The sequence below is a fragment of the Erithacus rubecula genome, assembly GCF_903797595.1.
Source record: "Erithacus rubecula genome assembly, chromosome: 9".
Taxonomy (NCBI): domain Eukaryota; kingdom Metazoa; phylum Chordata; class Aves; order Passeriformes; family Muscicapidae; genus Erithacus; species Erithacus rubecula.
In genome coordinates this window covers 156,263-174,536 of record NC_136660.1, presented here as the reverse complement: position 1 = coordinate 174,536, position 18,274 = coordinate 156,263, and the positions used below count along the sequence as shown (strand labels likewise).

The following is an 18,274-nucleotide window of genomic DNA, read 5'->3' as shown; positions in this document are numbered from 1 at the left end:
AGGGCAGGGAGAGTGGTACAGGGACAAGAGCAAGGGAGCGAGAAGGTGTCCGATGGTGTAAGAGCAAGAGAGCAAGAGAGAGATTTTTCCATTTACAATACAATAAATCTTCTTCTATGTTGAATATTCTAATTTCCACTAACCAATCTAATACAGGATACAAATTCTCTAACATTTACATACAACCTATAGGAATCGCTACATTACCATGTTTTACTACTTTCTTATCTCTAAACCTTATCTTGGACCCTTCCTGTCATGCCTGGAGAGGGTCTCTGCTGGCTTTTTGGTATTTGCAGCAACTGGCGTCTTAACAAAGGGAGAAGATCTTCAAGCATCCACATTGCTGCTTTCCAGCCACTCAGTCGAAAACTGCTTTCATTTCAATCTCGCTTATGGTTTCCATATTCTCAAAATCTTTTGCTAGGCAATCATATTTATAAGGTTTTCCTGATTCATCCTTCCCAACTCTTTAGCTGCCTCCAGTTCTAGAAAACAGCAATGACAGATATGTGTGCTTTGATATCCTTAAGAAAGAAGCTGAGCTTCTATCTGAAACAGAAACTTTAGATCAAAATCTTTGGTACCATCTCCTGATCTTGTGGCTTACAGGCAGATACAGATGTTCCCTTTCTCCGTCTAAACAGGGATTTTTTTCCAAGTACAGTGTTGTATAACTATCGCGGGTTGCTCAGTGTTTACAAATGCATGATGCCATTTGGATTTTACCAGTCACATCCTAATGCTTTAGGATAAGCCCAGAACTTGATTTAAGATGATTAATATGCCAAGAGGTTTATTAAAAATGCCATTTGTATTTCCCTACGGGTGACTCAGTTGCCTTCACCTGCAGTAAAATTAAACACTTATTTTATTGGTTAAACCGACTAGCATTAAAAAAGTCTGTTCTAATAAACAGTATTCTACTGCCAAATTTATTTACAAAACAACAGTCACAACCCTTAAAAAGTAATTTAACATGCATAGCTGTTAGAGCCAAGAATGAGACTAAAAGTACATGCTGTTTGAAAAGAGCATCAAATTTAACAATTACTGCAGTGGAAGTCTGTGTTGGCTGTTGTTCTGGTACCCGAATCTTGAGCAAGAGCCCTGGCAGTGAACAGACAGTGCATCTTGAACATGTCTTACCCATGTATGGTGATATTTTCCAGTTGTAGAAAAGTATTTGAGAAAAGTTACTCAGTATAATCTTATCATTCATTTTGCTGCCTGTTGCCAGCTAACTTGACTGAACAGAACAAACACTGCAGTTACTGAGCAGACCCTTGGAGTACACTGATTTTTGAATGCTTTACACATTAAAGATGTAATCTCTGAGATGCTCAGGAAGCCTTTTTTGCACAGGCTGCTCCTAGAGAGGAGAAGGCACCTTTTTTTGGTGTAAGTCTGCCACACATACAAAAATAGCAAAAGAAAACCGCAGTGTGCATGACAAAAAAGGATGGAGAGCAGAGTGGATTAAGGGCAGTGCAATGTCAAATAGGAAAGAGGGATTGTTGAGTCTTCAGCTGGGAAAAACATAACAAGAGACATGATCAGTGCTTACTTGAGACCTATGCAGCTTCTATATATTGAAGGAAACAGAAGTTGCTTGAGAAGCCAGGGAAATCCCTTCTTACCACTCCAAACTGCATATGGGAAAGGTGGACTGCATCCTGCTTTGCTAGTTCAGTAAACCTGATGTGATTTTACTCATTTCTGGGGAATGCCAGTAAATACTCCTACTATTTATTACAACTGCACATCTAATTAAACAGCTTACAAAGTAGGGTGTGAAGGAACAGGAGACTACTAATGGGACCCACTGCACCAATGTGTGTTGCTTTCTGTCCAGTACTGCAGGATTTCACAAACAGCTGAGGAAGAAAAACCCCAGTAAGAGATGTCTGCTCAAACACATAACCCCATTAACTCTGAGAAGCACGGGTTTGGCTAATAGAATTGCCACTTTATACTTTTTATGTTTGGCTCTATTAGGGTATATAATGAAATGCAACATACCATTGTGGTGTTTATCTCTTTTTGCTACCATATAGTACTGTTACATTATGGTAACTCTTCCCTAGCTTATGCGCTCCTCCCATCCACCTCTTTTTCTTCCTCCCTTTTCCTCTTCTTTCTCTTCACAAATTTGCTTGTTTATTTTTATGTTACTTAGTTTTTATTCAGCTGCTTTCTGCATTAGCCTCAGCATTAGAGGCAGCTTGGAAATCATACTGCCAAGAAATCCACTACACATCCTGGCAGCTGTAGAAAACAAGCATCAGAGAGCTTCAAGCAGCAGGCCCAGGTACCCATTCCAAATTAATCATGGCTCTAGGAAAATTATTATGACAGTGCAAAACAAAGAAGCCACTCATCAATGCAGGAAAGCCATGGAAGAACAGAAAGCAATTGGGGGAACAGGTATCTGACACTGCTGGACAGAATATGTGTCAGCGCAGATCTTCATGAAATGTTCTGTCTGGGCTGAAATAGCTATGGTGAGCAATAAACTCATCTTCTTGGCAGTGGTGTTAGACATCCTATTTCTGCCCACAGGCATGGGGGAAGTTGTACTTGTCCACTTAATCCAGTCAGGACTCAGCATGGGTTTTATCAACCTTGAAGCTTCAGGAGTTAAAATAAAAGCCAAATTTAGCATGAGAATTCCATGTCCAGGGTAGCTGAGGAGAATCCAGCTGACAAGATTCCTTTGCAAAATCAATGTTTAGTTTCATGTTTACATTCTAATCCTTCCTGCTATTGTAAAATGTTCTTTTTCTTGGAAGTGAGCAACTGTGATAAAATAGTGACTCATGTTTCCTTGTCTTCAGCTGCGTTACAAGGAACCTAAAATACAAGTCTAATGCTACACAATCGAACGAGGTAAGTTTTACAGACCCCAACAGTGCCAAAACAAGGCCCAAACAGCAACAATATGGTAATTTTAGCAAGCTCGCTGTCAGGGAATTATTAGTACAACTTTGTAACTCAAAGTGCACAAGGCTCTGGGCATGAAATGCTACTCAGTCACCAACAAATTTATGCAGCACTTCCAGCTGCCTGGGCTCAGCCAGCCACCACTGCTGCTGCACCCCCTTAAATCCAAAGGCTGTGGAGAAAGCCCCTAGACCAGTGCTCATAGGCACCCCATTGCACAGTGTGTTGATTTGGCATAGACTGGTTTTCTGGCAGCAGGGGAGAGCCTCAGAAAGTGGTTTCTTTGAGAAGTTGCTAAAAGAGTCCAACAGAGCCAATCTCTGATGGCTCTGAAGATGGAAATGCTGCTGGCCCAGAGAGGGTTGGTAACGCCTCTGTGATGATCCATTTAAGAAGAAAATCAAAACAGCGCATACACAGTTGTATTTTGGGTTTTTTTTTTTTCCAGGGGTGGCGAGGCGCCAACACCAGGGCCATCTTAGCGCAGGGCGTGACAATGTGGTAAATCCACAGCCATCTCGGTGCAGCCTGTAGCAAACCTTGCCTGCCTGGCCACCCCTAGCCAAGCACGCCGCCGGCAGAAGGGTGGGGCGGTGCCTTCCCCTTCCCAGTGCCCTGCCTGAAGAAAGGTGCTAAATAGCACCAGTGCCGTGGCATCGGCCACTGCACACAAGGTGGCGGCAAGGCGCACGGCCAACAGCGAAAACATGGTGAGTGACTCTCCGGCACGGAACCTAGATGAGATCAACCTCTCAGCGCTGCGAGATCCTGAAGCAATCTTCGAATTAGTGGAACATGCTGGCAATAGTACAGGCAAGTTTTTCTTCTAGTCAGAGAAGGAAGTGAGGACAGATGAGGGAGAACAACGTAGCTGCACCGAGGACAGTGAAAAAAAGGGGGAGGAGGTGCTCCAGGCACTAGAGCTGAGATTGCTCTGCAGGCCAGGGTGAGGACTATAAGCACGCTGTCCCCTTGCAGCCCATGAAGTCAACGGGGGATACGGAGATCCACTCACAGTCTCTGGGAGAAGTGCTCACGCTGGAACGGGTGGATGCCAGAGAAAGCTGTCATCTAGTGGGAGACCTGAATAGAGAGAGAGAGTCTCTGCTTCCAGACATAGAAAGAGGGCCCTTGCTTTGCAACTAGAGCAGCCTATTCTTAGAGGACTGCACCCCATGAACAAGTGACCCACATCACAGCAGTTTTGGGAAGACTGTCTGCCCATGGGAGGGACTCATGTTGCAGCATTTTGGCAAGACTGCTGTTCATGACATTAGAGATATGGTAGAGAAATTCTCAGAGAACTAGCTCACATGTGAGGGCACCACAACATAGCAGAAGAGATACTCCTTTCCCAGACTGAACAGATGATCTCGAGTGAGGAACTGACCAAAACTCCCACACCCTGTCTCCCTGCACTGTTGATGGGAAGGAGGGAGGGGCTGGGGGGAAGAAAGATGTTTTAAAAGGCTTATTTTACTTCTCATTATCCTTCTTTGTTAATAATAAACTTACTTTATACCTTTAAATTTGAACCTGTTTTGCCTTTAAGAATGTTTTTCTCCCAGTCCTCATCTCAACTCCATAGCCCCTCATTAGTTTTTTTCCCCCTCTCCTTTGCCCAGCTGAGAGCAAGAGAGTGTAAGTGATCAGCTTTCTTGGATGCCTGGCATTTTGACAACATCAAACCATGACACACGGCCTCTGTTTCCATCTGGCGGAGCAGTGTAGCTGCAGTGCAGGCTGCTGGCCTCTACTGCCTCCAGACTGAGAGTGCTGCAATGAAACATGCAGGCAATACTTGTAACTTAGTCTCTCCCATTCAATGATCCTGACTGTAGAATCACTCTACCTGACATTTCACACTATTTGGATGAATCACACTCAATTACTCAAGAATCAGGAATTTCTTCATTTTCCCAACAAACACTTGCATGCTGAAAATAGCAATGAGGAGCAGAAATAGTTTTACCCTGTGGCAGGGTTTTTTCTCTGCTTTAATTTTTGAAGGATTTCTATTTGGAGTTTCAATCTGAGGTCAAAATTGCACATCTGTATAATTTCTTTATGGCTAAAACTGGTAGAAATGTAACCAATGCATTTCATACTCTAGAGATTATTTGAGGAAAGCACTAAAGAAGGAGACTTAGGAAAATACTGGAACTGTCAAGCATTCCACCCATTAGAATGTTGTGACCTATTATGGTACTAAGAAAAAAACTGAAGTGTTCTCTGTGATGCTCATTGAGACTACTTGGTTAAGTTTGTTTCCTCAAATCCAAGATTCTCTTAGCACATTTGAACAGCTTGCATAAATAAAGTACAGTACAGAAATTGTATGTGCCTCTAATTAAGATCTGAATACTCAAATCAACATTCAGAAATGCAACATTTCTCCAAAACAAAAGTCACCAGGATGTAAATCAACAAAGACTGCTTCTGCAATTCTGCTTCCCAGGAATAAAAACCTCCCACAGGGCCCACTTCCCTGACACAGAAACCCAGAAATATTTTATTGGCAAACTCCACAAAATAGTTTAACTCAGATTCATCTTAAACCTCAGGACTTCATTTTTCAGACCCTTAACACTGAATTTCTATTCCTTCAGGAACAGCCAGGCTTTGATGTTGACAGGAAAAGGAATCTCAGAAGAGAAATCCACTCCAGACACAGGTTCATGACTACAGCAGCACTGTACAGCACTACTGAAAGAAAGAGCATACTCATGAGAACACAGACTTTACAGCCTTGAGATTAAGATGAGCTCAAATGTGTATTTGACAAAAATACAGAAACATCCAGTGTCATATTCTAATAATACAGAATTTACTTTGCTTTGCATAAATGTATTTGATAATTTAAGGTTAAAACAACTTTCCATATGTATTTTCATTAGTACTTAGCAAAGTAAAAGTGTCTTTGCACTAAAGACAGACAGAAAAGATGAACTGACATATTTGACAGCAACTTCTTTCAAGTAGAGGTCTCTTGGACAGTAGTGCCCTTACTCTGACATTCCACCTTTTTCTACCTGTGCCTCCTTCTTTGTTTTATGCCTTCTACCCAAATCCAGACCAGCTGGCCAAGACCTCAGCATCTAAAAGCTGCACATAAAGACTACGCAAAACATCTGTTTAAAACAGTTGTACCAACCACCCTTTAAAAAATAAAACAAATTGAACCTCTCCTGCCCATATCATCTGAAGAATCCTTAAGGGTCCAGGCTAAAATGTCAGCTTCTTAACAAGGCCTTTCATCTAGCCCTGAGGTAGTTTCTGTCCCAGGACATTCAGAGCTCAATCTTATGCAGGCCAGTTATGCTAACGGACTGGGTTTAGTACAAATTGCCCCCTTCTACCCCACTCTTTGGGTTTTGCTTTGTATTTACATGTGTATTAATACATTCAAGCGATTTAAGAAAACCAAGATGACAGCCATTAATGCAACCATGCCAAACAAGAAGACAAGTGCCATGGCTAAGGAAAGTAAGATCTCTCCCTCTGTCTCATCCTTCCCTGTCTTCTTGTTTCTGTTTTCAAAGCCTTTCTTTTTCCATGTCAGGGGTTTTTTGGTAAAATCAGCTAAACCACATTAGTAGTCCAGGAAGGCAAGAGTTAAGACACATAGAGCCTAAGGCCACATAGTAAGAAAGGCATGCCTCCTCTGTTCTCAGTGGGAAAAGCTTTCCAGAATCAGCCAGTGCAATGGTGAAGTAGATGGTGATGATGGGCGGGGTTTTAGTTTTAGCTTCTAGAATTAATCAGCGCAGCCTCCCCGCAGAAGTATCCTGTGGTCTGGGAAGTTGGCTTCACTGAAAGACTGCAATTGACACTAAGGCTTTCTTCAACAGCAAAAACAACCCTGCCACCCGCTGCCTATCACTCTTGGAGCACTTTGTGTCATTCCACTCATCTATTAGGAAATCTCTCAGAAATAATTTCCCTAATCTTACTCTAAATACAGGTCCACAGTTTGGACAGTATTTTCTTGATGCCAAATGGAAGTAAGGTCAAGTTTAAATGCTGCTGTAAAATCAAAGGTAAAGTTGCCCTCTAGTCCCATCTTACTTTCAGCCATGTCTGTTCATAGCTAGCAATTTTGAATTTGTTCTTTTACAGAAACCATACAGCACAGTAGCCTTAAAGGACAAATGGGACACCTGCAGAAAATGCAGCATAATCAGAGATTAAGATGGCACTATGATTCCTTTGTTGCTACTGCCTTTTACATGGACATCTATCCAGCTTTAGAACTCTCCAGGATTTTAGTATCTAGCTTGAAATAATTTAATACCTATTTCCTGATGAAATACATTCTGTGCCTCATTTTAGTTTCACACTCAGTGAGAGGGTACACACACTTCACAGGACAAAAAATTTAAACCATGACTACTCAGTATATTATGCATTGTAGTGATTGAAAGACAACAAACACCAGAGAAAATACACATGCTGAAACCTGATGTATATACAACATTGGGAAGTCTTCAGGCATATGACAAAGAATTTGTTGAGGTTTTCCCCCCAATTACAAGAGAACAGAGCATTTGTCAGACATTGATTCTGTAGCTTCTACTGTCCCCTCTACACCTCCTTCCTCTTGATGATCAGAGGCCCAACGTTGTCGCCAGTTTCCTCGTTGTGCTTTGTGTGAGAGCCATCACACAGTGGGAACTGAAAAAAGAAAGAATAAACACATCTAAAGTACATCCAGTGACAGAACTAAGAACCTAGGCTGAAAGTTTATTAGGCATTTTCTCATTAAATCCACTGAAACCACAGACCACAACTTTTATGCAGCATCTCAGGTCTCCCTGAGTTTTGGCTGAACACTAACTTTATCCTTATTAGTACAGAACAGATAAGAGGCTTGTTCTAAAAAAGCAGCCACCAAACTCAACTCTCTTTGGTATTCCTGCCTCAGGTGACTAGGACAAAACTACAGCTTGAGCAGACCTTCAGCTGTAACCTACCTGGAGCATCTTACTCTTGACCTTGCCCCACACTTCCTCAGTGCTGCCCCTAAGAGCCAAATCAGCTACAAGTAATTGGAAGAAATATCTGTTCCATTAAAAAATCCCATCCCAGAACAGGCTGGTCAGAGCTAGAATTACAGGGACTCCTTTAGCCAGCTTTAACTGTCTAGGTCCCAGAGAAGTGATAAATACTATTCCTGGGAAGCTCTTATCACATGGAAGAGCTGAAAGACATTCTGTGAGTCAGAAAGGCTGGATCCCATCGCTTCTCAAGGATACGTTTTCAGGGCTACACCATCTCTGCACAGGAAACTCTGGAGACAATCACAGAAATCACACATCAGTATTTTGCATTCAGTTACAATTTTGTTTGCTTAGAAGTAATGGGACTCAAAGCTGGGCATTACTCAGCTTTTGCCTTTGCAACACTACTGTTCTCTTGCAGTAGCATCACAGTCAATATTCAACATTCCACTGATCTCAACGTTCCTACTTCAGTCACAGCCTTTGAATAACATTAATACCCTACCACCCAGTCTTAGAATAAAAGATTTCCAAGTAGTGTACAAAACTAATACAATGAAACAATATACAGAGCTTTAAAAGTAACGCCACCTTATCTGCAGGGTAGTATTGGGAGGGAAGGAGAGAGATGAGGTATGGAGGTTTCTTCTGGCTTTTCAAAGTAATGAAATGTCAAAATCTAAGCTAAAAATGGCATGCAATATTTCTGAATAAAGAAACACTGAATTCAGAGAATGCTCATGTAAGCTGATTCACGGAGAAACTTTCTCATCCCATTAGTCACTTGTGACTCAATGAACACATAGTTACAGATGCTTGGAAAAAATCTGAGCAAACAGGAATGTATGTTTCTGGGACACTGATCAGCTCTCAACAGCTGATGTTCCTGGGCCAGTTGTTTTTCCATGCAACACCAGAGTTCACTGCTCTTCACAGATGCAATGACACAGCTTCCATCAGACATTAACATCTCACAAGCTCCAAGGAGGCAACCCAAAGTCCAGCTACAGCAACATCATTTGCTTCAAGTTTTCAAGCAACAAAAATGGTGGGATTCCTAGGTTCATAAAGTACCCAGACATATTTAACAGCTACCAATGGTGACTGCTCTGCATTCATCCTACTAGTCAGCTGGTCTGAAAACACTGACTCCCAGAGGCTAGAACACTGGTCTTGAGCTTCTCAGGGAAAAACACCAAACCAAACACCACTTTCCCAGAGCACCCGCTTGGTCACTTCGAAGACCAGATACTGCACAGGAGGATATTGGTCTGACACAATGTGTTCATCCCTGATTAAAAATCAAACAGGCTAGCAGCAATAGTGGCCGAAGCTCAAACCCCAGGGGAATTGTACAGTGATCTGGACAGCTCAACTGAGTTCCCCTGCCACTGAACACACCCAGATTCTCTATCACTATTTCTGCTGATAGTCTGCAGAGGTATTCCTCCACCCACAATCTGGGGACTAATATTTCTCTGGAAGACACAGAGACTGCAAGTCATTTTAAAAATAATTTCCCACTCCCCAAATCACACCTAAAAATGAAGACAAGAAAACAAGTATTCTAACTTTAATTAGTTTAAATACAAAACTCTTGCCTCTACACTGGTAAGTTTGAGCACTGGGTTTTTTCACTAAAGTGGACATTTACAAAGTGCCTGCAGAGCACAACACTGAATAGAAAAGGATAATTTAAAGAACCACCCATTTACTATTAACAGATAATTACATGCCAAGACAAACTTATTTCAAGATACCACATATGTTTTTTTGAAACACATACATCCCACAAAGTCTTTGGCCAGCACAAAATCCTTTTAAGTACACTATTTCAGTAAAAAAGTAAACAAAAAAAACCCCAAAAACAACTGCTCTTTTTTCAAGAGTTACTCTAAAATACTCTGGTATAGGTAAACTGTTTTGTTATTCCGTGTAGAGGAGGAACACCACATGGTGTCAGCTGTAAGTGCATGCACACTATTAAGGCAACAGAAACATCCTGTGGTTCCTAATAGTAATGGTTCTATCGACAGCCTCATGCCTCAGGTGAGCCTGAATCTCAAGAGAATTACACACAGTGACACAAGAAGACATCTCTCCTAGCTTTTATATGCACCTATTTAACAAAAACATGTCAGGTACTTAATGCATTTGAAGTAACTGTAATTTCCTGCACTGAAAGCACGCACATTCTACATTCTGACACCATATAATTATAAACTTAAACAGTTTGAGAAATGTAGAGCCAGATAATGCTAGCTGACAGCTTCCAAAGATGACAAGCATATAGGAATAATGTATTTTATTACTGTTTGGCAATAAAATATATGAGAAGCATGCAAACCCTATTAAAGGTTATGCTACCCCTTCTGCAAAGTCAGGCCCTCAAAAATAACAAAACTTCAAACTAGTCTTTGAAGTGAAGCACGTTGACTAAAATACTTATTATTAAGCAGCAGTAAAAGGAAACTTATACCTTCCAAAATTTCCACTGACCTCCTAAATGCCTTCACAATACTCTTCAGATCAAAATTCTAAGAACGCAATCATTATAGCCTCATCTACTTTCTAACACAGTAGAGTAATACGTTCCTAAACTGACAATACCCCTTAAACATACACCAAAACATACTTCTTAAGGTTTTTATTTTATACCAAAAAAGGGTAATATCAAACAATAGCAAATAGTTGGCAGGACCTGCTATGCAACCAGTAGAATCAGGCACTATCTTCCATTTCTGTTTAGAAGACTGAATGGGAAGCAAAAAGCACCAACACCGGGGTTCAAGTAGGGTTTCTCCAGTTCAGACTCCAGACAGAATAAAGAAGACAAAGCCACTTCCACATGATTACTTCAGCATCAAATCATAATGCTGCTTAATCCTTAGTAGTGTTACATCATAAAACCGAATTCAGGTATAAATGTGTAAGCTCCTGAGTTACCTGCAAGGTAATGAAGTCAGCTCTGCCAACGGTAAGAACCTGAAGTTACACCATCTGGAAATTGCTGAGTTTGGCCTAACAAGACCAATGTCTAAGACTTGAGAACTTGAGTATTCACCTCCCTGGGTGAGAGTAAGCTAAATCTCAAGGTAGTTATCTGGCTCTGAAGGTCTGTATTATTTTAGTCTCCACACACTGGCACCTCCTAAAAAAGTTTTAAATGTGCACCAGTGGTAAATGGACAGGATTAATCATGCAATCTGCTTTCTCTCATTACAGATCCCAGAACTACCATTACAGATGAAGTATATACATCTCAGCTACATCAGATGTCACACATCTCCAAGATCAGACTTGTATTTGAGGTACTGTTATTGAAAGGCTAGGTTATCACTAATTTAAGACAATTGAAGCAACCCAACTTCAAATGCAAGCAAGCTGGACCAATATTTAGGCCAGATTTTTAATTGCACAAAAATAGAAGCCTAAAGTACGCCACTGAGATTGCACTGGCATACACCATGTACTACTACTAAGGAACTTTCTAAACTTTCAACTTTGTCCCAAAGGAGGTGTTTCAGATCCTCACAGACTGTTTCCTGAGATCCTACTGCCAACAAGCCAATAGTTTTAGATAAGCCTCAGTAGCAGCACAGGTAGCACACAAAATAGTGTCTGCCATTCATGATCATGCTCCAGACAGCTGCTCTCTTTTCAAGAGATCTTCAGAGCTACAGAAACATTCTGTCCACTATTAGCACTAATCTGCAGACTTGACTCTGAGCATCAGCACAAACCTGCATAGGTCTACAAATTAGAATATTGCAACATCCCAGTGCAGAATAGTTTAGGTGAAAAGAGGTTAGTTTGCTCTAAATAAAACAGTATTAAAATAGTTTTGCTGAAAGATGCATGCACATGAACAACACTGGATCCATGCATTCTTCTCCTACCTTCTTAGACCTCCAACAACGACAGTACACAGCCTTGTCTCCAAGATCTTCCATATCAAAGGCATGGACTACCTTAGGGTTATCCTTCTGGATATGGGGATTCACCATTGCTTTAAAGCATTTGTCCTTAGAGAGAATTTTTTTGTAAGCTAGATATCCAACAGCAGCTGCTCCAGCAGCTAAGGAGACTGCAGCAATCCATTCAACTAGAATAAAATAAGAAAAAACAAGAGACTGTTAGGTTTTGACCACAACATTTTATTAAAACTACCTGGCAGTAAATGTTTTCATGTTTGCAGCAACACCTTCCTACTTTCCTACAGGTCTTTTTGTTCTGTAGTAGTAATTCTCTAGTTTATAAGAGTATTTTCCTTTGACAGTCACCTAGTTAAAATGCTCTTTCCTATCGAACAGAGTTCTACTTCACCTAAGTCCTTTCTACACCTGGCAGTTTTCATGATTTTGTTTTGTTTTTTACTCTTTTATTTAGCAAACTCTGATACTAATATCACTAGTACATTGTTTCAAAGTTCAGCATATTAAACAAGGTGTAAGTACATCCTGTAGCAGCAAAACAAATACGTTGTTTGTTTCAGTTGCAAGAAACTCATTAAAGAACAGTCAGCACAAACAACCCAAAAACAGGTTTCTCTCCCCGAAGGTATGGGCACTAAGTAGCTTTAATAAAATCTTGTAACTAAAAACCTAAAACCAGTTGTTTGGCAATGGGAAAATTATTAAATACACTACCAACAGTAACAAAAGCTATCTTATAGATTAAATACCTACTATGGTATAAAAGAAAGAACAAGGATCCCAAAATATTATATTTAAGAATAATAGCACACATTTATTTTAACTAAATTAAGTCCTGAATCTCTGCAAAACAATTTTAATTTAAAAAATCCTCTTGCAACCACATCTCATCCTCACTTTTCCTCCCTTTATTTACCAAAAAATTTTTGCAGTCTCTCTTAGTACAATGTCCATTCCTGCAAGAAGTTTTCTATATATTTGTGGCTCTACTGTTTTCTCTCTGCTTCATGAAAATATGCTGTACTTTAGCTCAAAGGTTCCAATTGCAGCACCAGGTCCAGTTGTTTGCTCTCGGAATAACAACTGACTGTTCTTTCTTTGCTTTTTATCCACCACTTCTGCATACACATGTACTGCAAGTTCTGTTTACAGACAAATAAACAGATCTAGCACATTTACAGAACTTAATAAAATTACAACAGCATCCAGTTGGGAATTTCTATCCTGTCCTACTTTAATTGGATTTGTAAGATGCCAAGCCAGATCGTATCTGTGGAGCAAGAGACATCACTATGTCCAAGTCTAGGAAGAAACAAAAGCCTTCCTTAGTTCTTGCTACTTTCCATGACCAACTGACTTGCTGTATTTACACTGTGAGCTTGGACTAAAAGTATCAAGTTCTGTCCCTGTCCCACAGACTTTCCTAAATCTGGATCAAGCGCTTTCCTCAGTTGAAATACTGTGTTAGTTCATAAGCACCACACTGATCCACTGTATCTGGCTGTAGCAATATGCGGAGTTAGACAGCTCTCTGTACAGTGTCTGCAGGCCTGTAAGATCAGGGAAGGCAGGCCCTCTTTTAGAGTCATACTAAAGGAGTAAAAGATGCAGAAATCCTTCAGAGCTCATTTTCTTAGTAAATGACACAGAAGAGATCAACATACTATGAGACCTCCTCTGGTAATGAATGACAAACCTTTCCTGTAACAGTAAGGTGGTATTAAGATACAGGCAGGCATGCTTCTCTGCTCCCCAGCTCCTTAAAACAATAAAAGCCTCAGAGACCATGTTTTCAATACTGTGTTTTATATCCATCCAGTGAGTTCTCACCCTTTATTCCCCAGAGTAATGCATTAATTTTAATAAAGAAGGAAATTAAATTCTAAAAAGGGTTCTGTGAAAATCTGCATTAATTTAGCACAACAGCTCAAACTAATCAAAAGAACAGCTACAGTTTAAATCCAAGACGGGAACTCTCCCAAGAAAAGCCGCTGCAGCACCCCTGCCCTTTCTCACTTGAGCAGGCTTGCAGCAGGGAGGAGGTGCTCAACAAGCTCAGAGATCTGCTGGGTCTGACAACCATGAAGTGACCCCTAATGAAATGTCAAATGCAGCTACAACAGCAAAAGCAAAACCAAGGGACTGCTCATTGCACGGCTTTTGGGGAAGCAGCAATTGCAAGGATTGCCCAAGCTGCTACCAATGCACTGCCAATGGTCCAAATCTTCACCAACATTTTAAGTGGTAAGAGGACAGGGGGACGATATCCATTCCCTTATGAAATCTAAGGAGAAAGAGTGACTTTAATGAAGACCACAGCTGGCTCCTGTAACTGAAGAGCCCTTTAAGGTACTGTACTTCAAGGAAGCTGATCTTCACTTGTACCTATCCAAAAGTCCAAGTCAACTTAGCAAACAAGAAAACAAAAAAAATTGATAATATTCCTGTGACTCTCTACAAGCAGGAAAAGTCTGCACTAAAATTCAGAAGCACATTCAGAAGAGCTGTTCTGCACATCTGCAGCCAACTCAGATCCCTCTAACATCTCTCGGGCCATCCCCCATAATTGTGCACATCAGATCTCATGATCTCAGCAAGCAGAGATCATTAATTAAATCATCTCATCTTGCAGTGATCCTCCACCTCTTCTCCCAAGGGCCAGAGTCATCCTTTACACACACAGGTAAGCTGTATATATATTAACAGCTTTAGGTATTTTTTTCTTATAATAAAGGAATGACTTTTCTGTATTACCTTTTTTTATCACTTCCCTGGAGCGACTTTGCTTTTCCCCTTTCAGGACAGAAAATTGTATCAACCAATAATGCATTAAATCCAAACATTTACAGCAGTCTTATTCTTTAAATTCTATAATTGCCTTAAGAAATATAATTAAAATTTTGAAGAAATATTTGAACTTATTCAACAGACTCCCAGTTAAATCATCTTGCAGGATTTCAGAGGGATTAGGTTTTGTCTTGTTTCATACACAGATCTGGAAAAGCTGGAACACCCATTTAATCTAAGCTAACCAAAAAATGCACCTGGAAGAACACTTCTAATTTTAAATACTCTGAACCGTTTCTAAAGACCTCTGGTGCCAATTCAACAGTTTGCTGCCAAGCTCTTAAGGTCATGCATGACGCATCTGTTAAGAGAGTGACTCTGATGTGGAGTGTCAAGAGATTTTTATTTCTTCTTAAAATAAAAAGCAGCAGTTATTATGGAAGTTATTATGGAAGAACTCCCAATTCTGGTATAATACCAAACTACAGTGTGACAAAATAAGACAAAACTGGCCTGTGTAACACGGCAGAAAAAAATGGTTTTCTGTTATAAGCACTAAGCAATGGAAAAAGGTTTAGCTAAAACTCCAGAAAAATTAACATACACAGGAGAGAAGAGATGGCAAGAGATATGGAAAGAAGGAAACAAATTTAAAGAATAAAGTCCAAGGAGAGCGGGCAGAGCACAGAAGTAAACAAAAAAAATTGAAGATGATAATGGCAATGAGACACTGATAGGGATTTATTCTCTTCTATACTCTTTTGACATATCCTAATGAAAGAGATTTAGATGAAGTCTCTCCTCTCTTCTTTCTCTAAACATCTGGATGTTTCCAGATCTACACTACAGAGGGATTTTTTGGATTTGCTAGAGAGCTCCTAAGAGACTTTATCCACAGCAAAACACACATTTACCATCTGCACTGAGAAGTGCCCTAAGAAAGTGAAGTGGTCTTGCCTCTTCATTCTTGTTAAGAACCCAGATAAATTTACATTCTAGCAACTATTAATATTATGGAGAAGAACTACACCCTGACAAAATTAGTCCAAGACCAGACTAAGAGGCAATATTCAAGTTAGCTCTGCTGCTTAGAAAATGTTTGAATTTTAAAATTTATATTATTCAGAAGTCACAGAGTAGTAACACCAGACATTAAAAACTGTATTTTATGGCTCCTGAAGTCCTTGTAACCTTTAAGCATTTTTTCTCCTCATTTTGTTGCCAATGAAGAGACTATTACTGTGCAAAGTTATTCAAGACAGTCCAGTAGTGTCACTGTCCACAACAAAAGGAATGCTGGAGAAACACATGCTATTCACTTACTGAAGAGTCATCCAGGATAACTGGACACACAAAAAGCCTAACAGTAAAAACCAAGCAGTCCAGCCAACAAAATTACTTCTACCACTCCACAGCATCCACAAAAAATTAGATTATGACTGGCAGGTTTAATTTAACTGAAGACATATGGTAATGAGACCACCTGGGGGAAAGATTGTTGGATTTCACCAATAAGCAGTAAAAAGACAAGACACCGTGATCAAATCTGTAATTAGTCACACCTGCAAACAACCACACCTCTCAGACAAAAAGCATTAGGTGTGTTACTACCTTCCAACGGGCACACATGCACAGAAGCAATTAACTCTCTCACTACTACCAGGAATTAAATCTCACAAAAATATGGTAAGATTCTGGTGTCTAGTTTTCAGCACAAAATAAATTATTTCCAAAATTCATCAGCCTGAGACACATGCCAGTTGAAGGAAGAACTGTAACCTGCCAATCACAAGGCACTGATCAAGTTTAATCTCTTCAAAAATAACAAAAACCTAACTGCCGTCTCGTAAAAAGCGCACCCTCCAGACTGGTCCTTACACATACTCCTGTGCTCTCCTTAGGTAATGAAAATATTTTCAGTTTGTTCAGGATCATATTCTTCTCCCATCTCCACTGAGTTTTTCTGCTTAATTCCTAGTGTCTAGGAACTGGTCAAACTCTTGCAAGATTATAAATTACAGCAAGCTGCCATTGGAAACGTAACCTGCAAGTTATTACCAAGTCATCCTGAGGGCTTTGGTTATTTTAATTAGCATAGCCTTCCACCACTGTAGCCCATTCTAAACTAATATCTTTGCCACTATCCTCTGTACCACCGGCCTCCACCCTCCCCCACCCCTCGGAAAAAAACCGCAAACCATGTGCCCGCTAAATTAAGGGCATAAACCATGAGCAACTTTGCAAGCGGAAACCAGTCCGGCACGTGAAGCTCATTTTTTAGATTAAATTAGGTAATTCACCTCTCTATTCTATCCTCCACCCGGCCCAACTCTTTCATCCTGTCTGGTTGTGCAACAGCATTCAAAGCACACAACGGTATCTCAGCCATGACTCAAGTTAATCATTTTACACAACGCAAATGTCACCGTTACATCCACTGTACAGTATCGAGCATTGAGACCCAGACAAAACCTCTGAAATTTACAGGTTTTTCACGAAATTTTCACACAAACAGGTGGAAAGACAAAAATAAAACAGCGGTGTCCGAAACGGGCAGTCCACACTACAGGCAAAAGCCGGCGGACGGCCGAGCCCACTGCGAGGGCCGAAGCACCCGCAACAGCTCGGCGCGGAGCTCGGCAGCCCCGGACCCTCACACCGCAGTAGGGTGGGACGGGGTAAAGGGGACCCCTCAGGCCGAGTCACCACACCGCGTTTCCCCCTCGCTGACCGCAGTAGGGGTTTTAATGATGAGCGCATCCCACTGACCGCTTCTAGACCCACCGCATCCCGCGTGGAAGGTGGAGGGGGAGCCCGCCATCTTGTCCCAGGGGTCCAGCGGGACGCGAGGCAGAGCCGCCGCACAAGGGGCGACCCCCCGTCCTGCCCGCGCGCGGCCCCGTGCCCCCAGCCCTGCCCCGCCTCTACGATCAGCTCACAACTCGAAGTCCCCGGTAGTCATACCCCGCACGGCGCAGTTTGTTCCCGGCCCCATCACTCCCGCTCCCAACTCGGCACCGCGCACGCGCTACTGCCCAAGATGGCCGCGGGGCCGCCCCTTAAAGGCCTCCCTGCCAGAAGCTAGGAGAGAGCAGGAAGTTATGGGATATGCGGGATGGTACTGTAGAGAGGAGGAAGGCGGAGGACCGTCACTGACCTGACACCCGGCACAGGGCTCTAGAGGAGGCCTCTGCAGCTGTAAAATGATTGTTGGGCACAGTGTCTGTACAGACTCTGGCTCGGTGCGGCCCCACCGTTCTCTTCTTGCGGTGCTATCAGACCCCAACAACTCTGCAAAACGCTTACGACGCAGATCGCTGTGAGCCCTCTCCTGTGTAGTTGTGGAAAGACGAAGCCGAAAAGTGATATTCTCTGAGTGACAGCCACCTCGAACCTCACAAGCTTGGATATTGATGTGAGAATTACTATTCTTTACTTTTAAAAAGTATTACCGAAATTCTGTGCCTGGTTAAGGACTCTGGGACCTCGTTTATGGTTGGACTTGATAGGAAAAATGTGACTTTACAAACATGGGTGGGGGTATGGCTGTTAGTATCTTTGAAATATATCTTAATATCTCTACCAACTTCAAGCCGCAGGTTTGTTACA

At 41.4% G+C, this 18,274-nt stretch overlaps 1 protein-coding gene across 2 annotated transcripts; it reads right to left on the bottom strand.

Moving 5' to 3' along the window:
* Nucleotides 1–5,427: 5,427 nt before the first annotated feature.
* Nucleotides 5,428–17,785, bottom strand: CISD1 (CDGSH iron sulfur domain 1). 2 transcript variants are annotated; one of them, XM_079312560.1, is made up of 3 exons: nucleotides 17,450–17,571; nucleotides 11,843–12,048; nucleotides 5,428–7,617 (listed from the first exon to the last, which is right to left on the bottom strand). In XM_079312560.1, exons 1-3 carry the CDS (start codon nucleotides 17,484–17,486, stop codon nucleotides 7,528–7,530), a joined length of 333 nt encoding a protein of 110 aa, XP_079168686.1. In that variant the 5' UTR covers nucleotides 17,487–17,571; the 3' UTR covers nucleotides 5,428–7,527. The 2 variants fall into 2 exon arrangements, with proteins under 2 accessions (XP_079168686.1, XP_079168687.1); XM_079312561.1 differs by lacking the exon at nucleotides 17,450–17,571 and adding an exon at nucleotides 17,630–17,785 and having other exon boundaries at nucleotides 5,699–7,617.
* Nucleotides 17,786–18,274: the final 489 nt, after the last annotated feature.

Bases quoted from the DNA above. Each gene is read 5' to 3' on its own strand.
- CISD1 (XM_079312560.1), bottom strand. From the start codon at position 17,486: ATGGCGGGCTCCCCCTCCACCTTCCACGCGGGATGCG. The intron at 12,049-17,449 runs GTGGGTCTAGAA...ATTTTATTCTAG, and splicing joins CACCTTCCACGCGGGATGCG to TTGAATGGATTGCTGCAGTC. The intron at 7,618-11,842 runs GTAGGAGAAGAA...TTCTTTTTTCAG, and splicing joins GTTGTTGGAGGTCTAAGAAG to TTCCCACTGTGTGATGGCTC.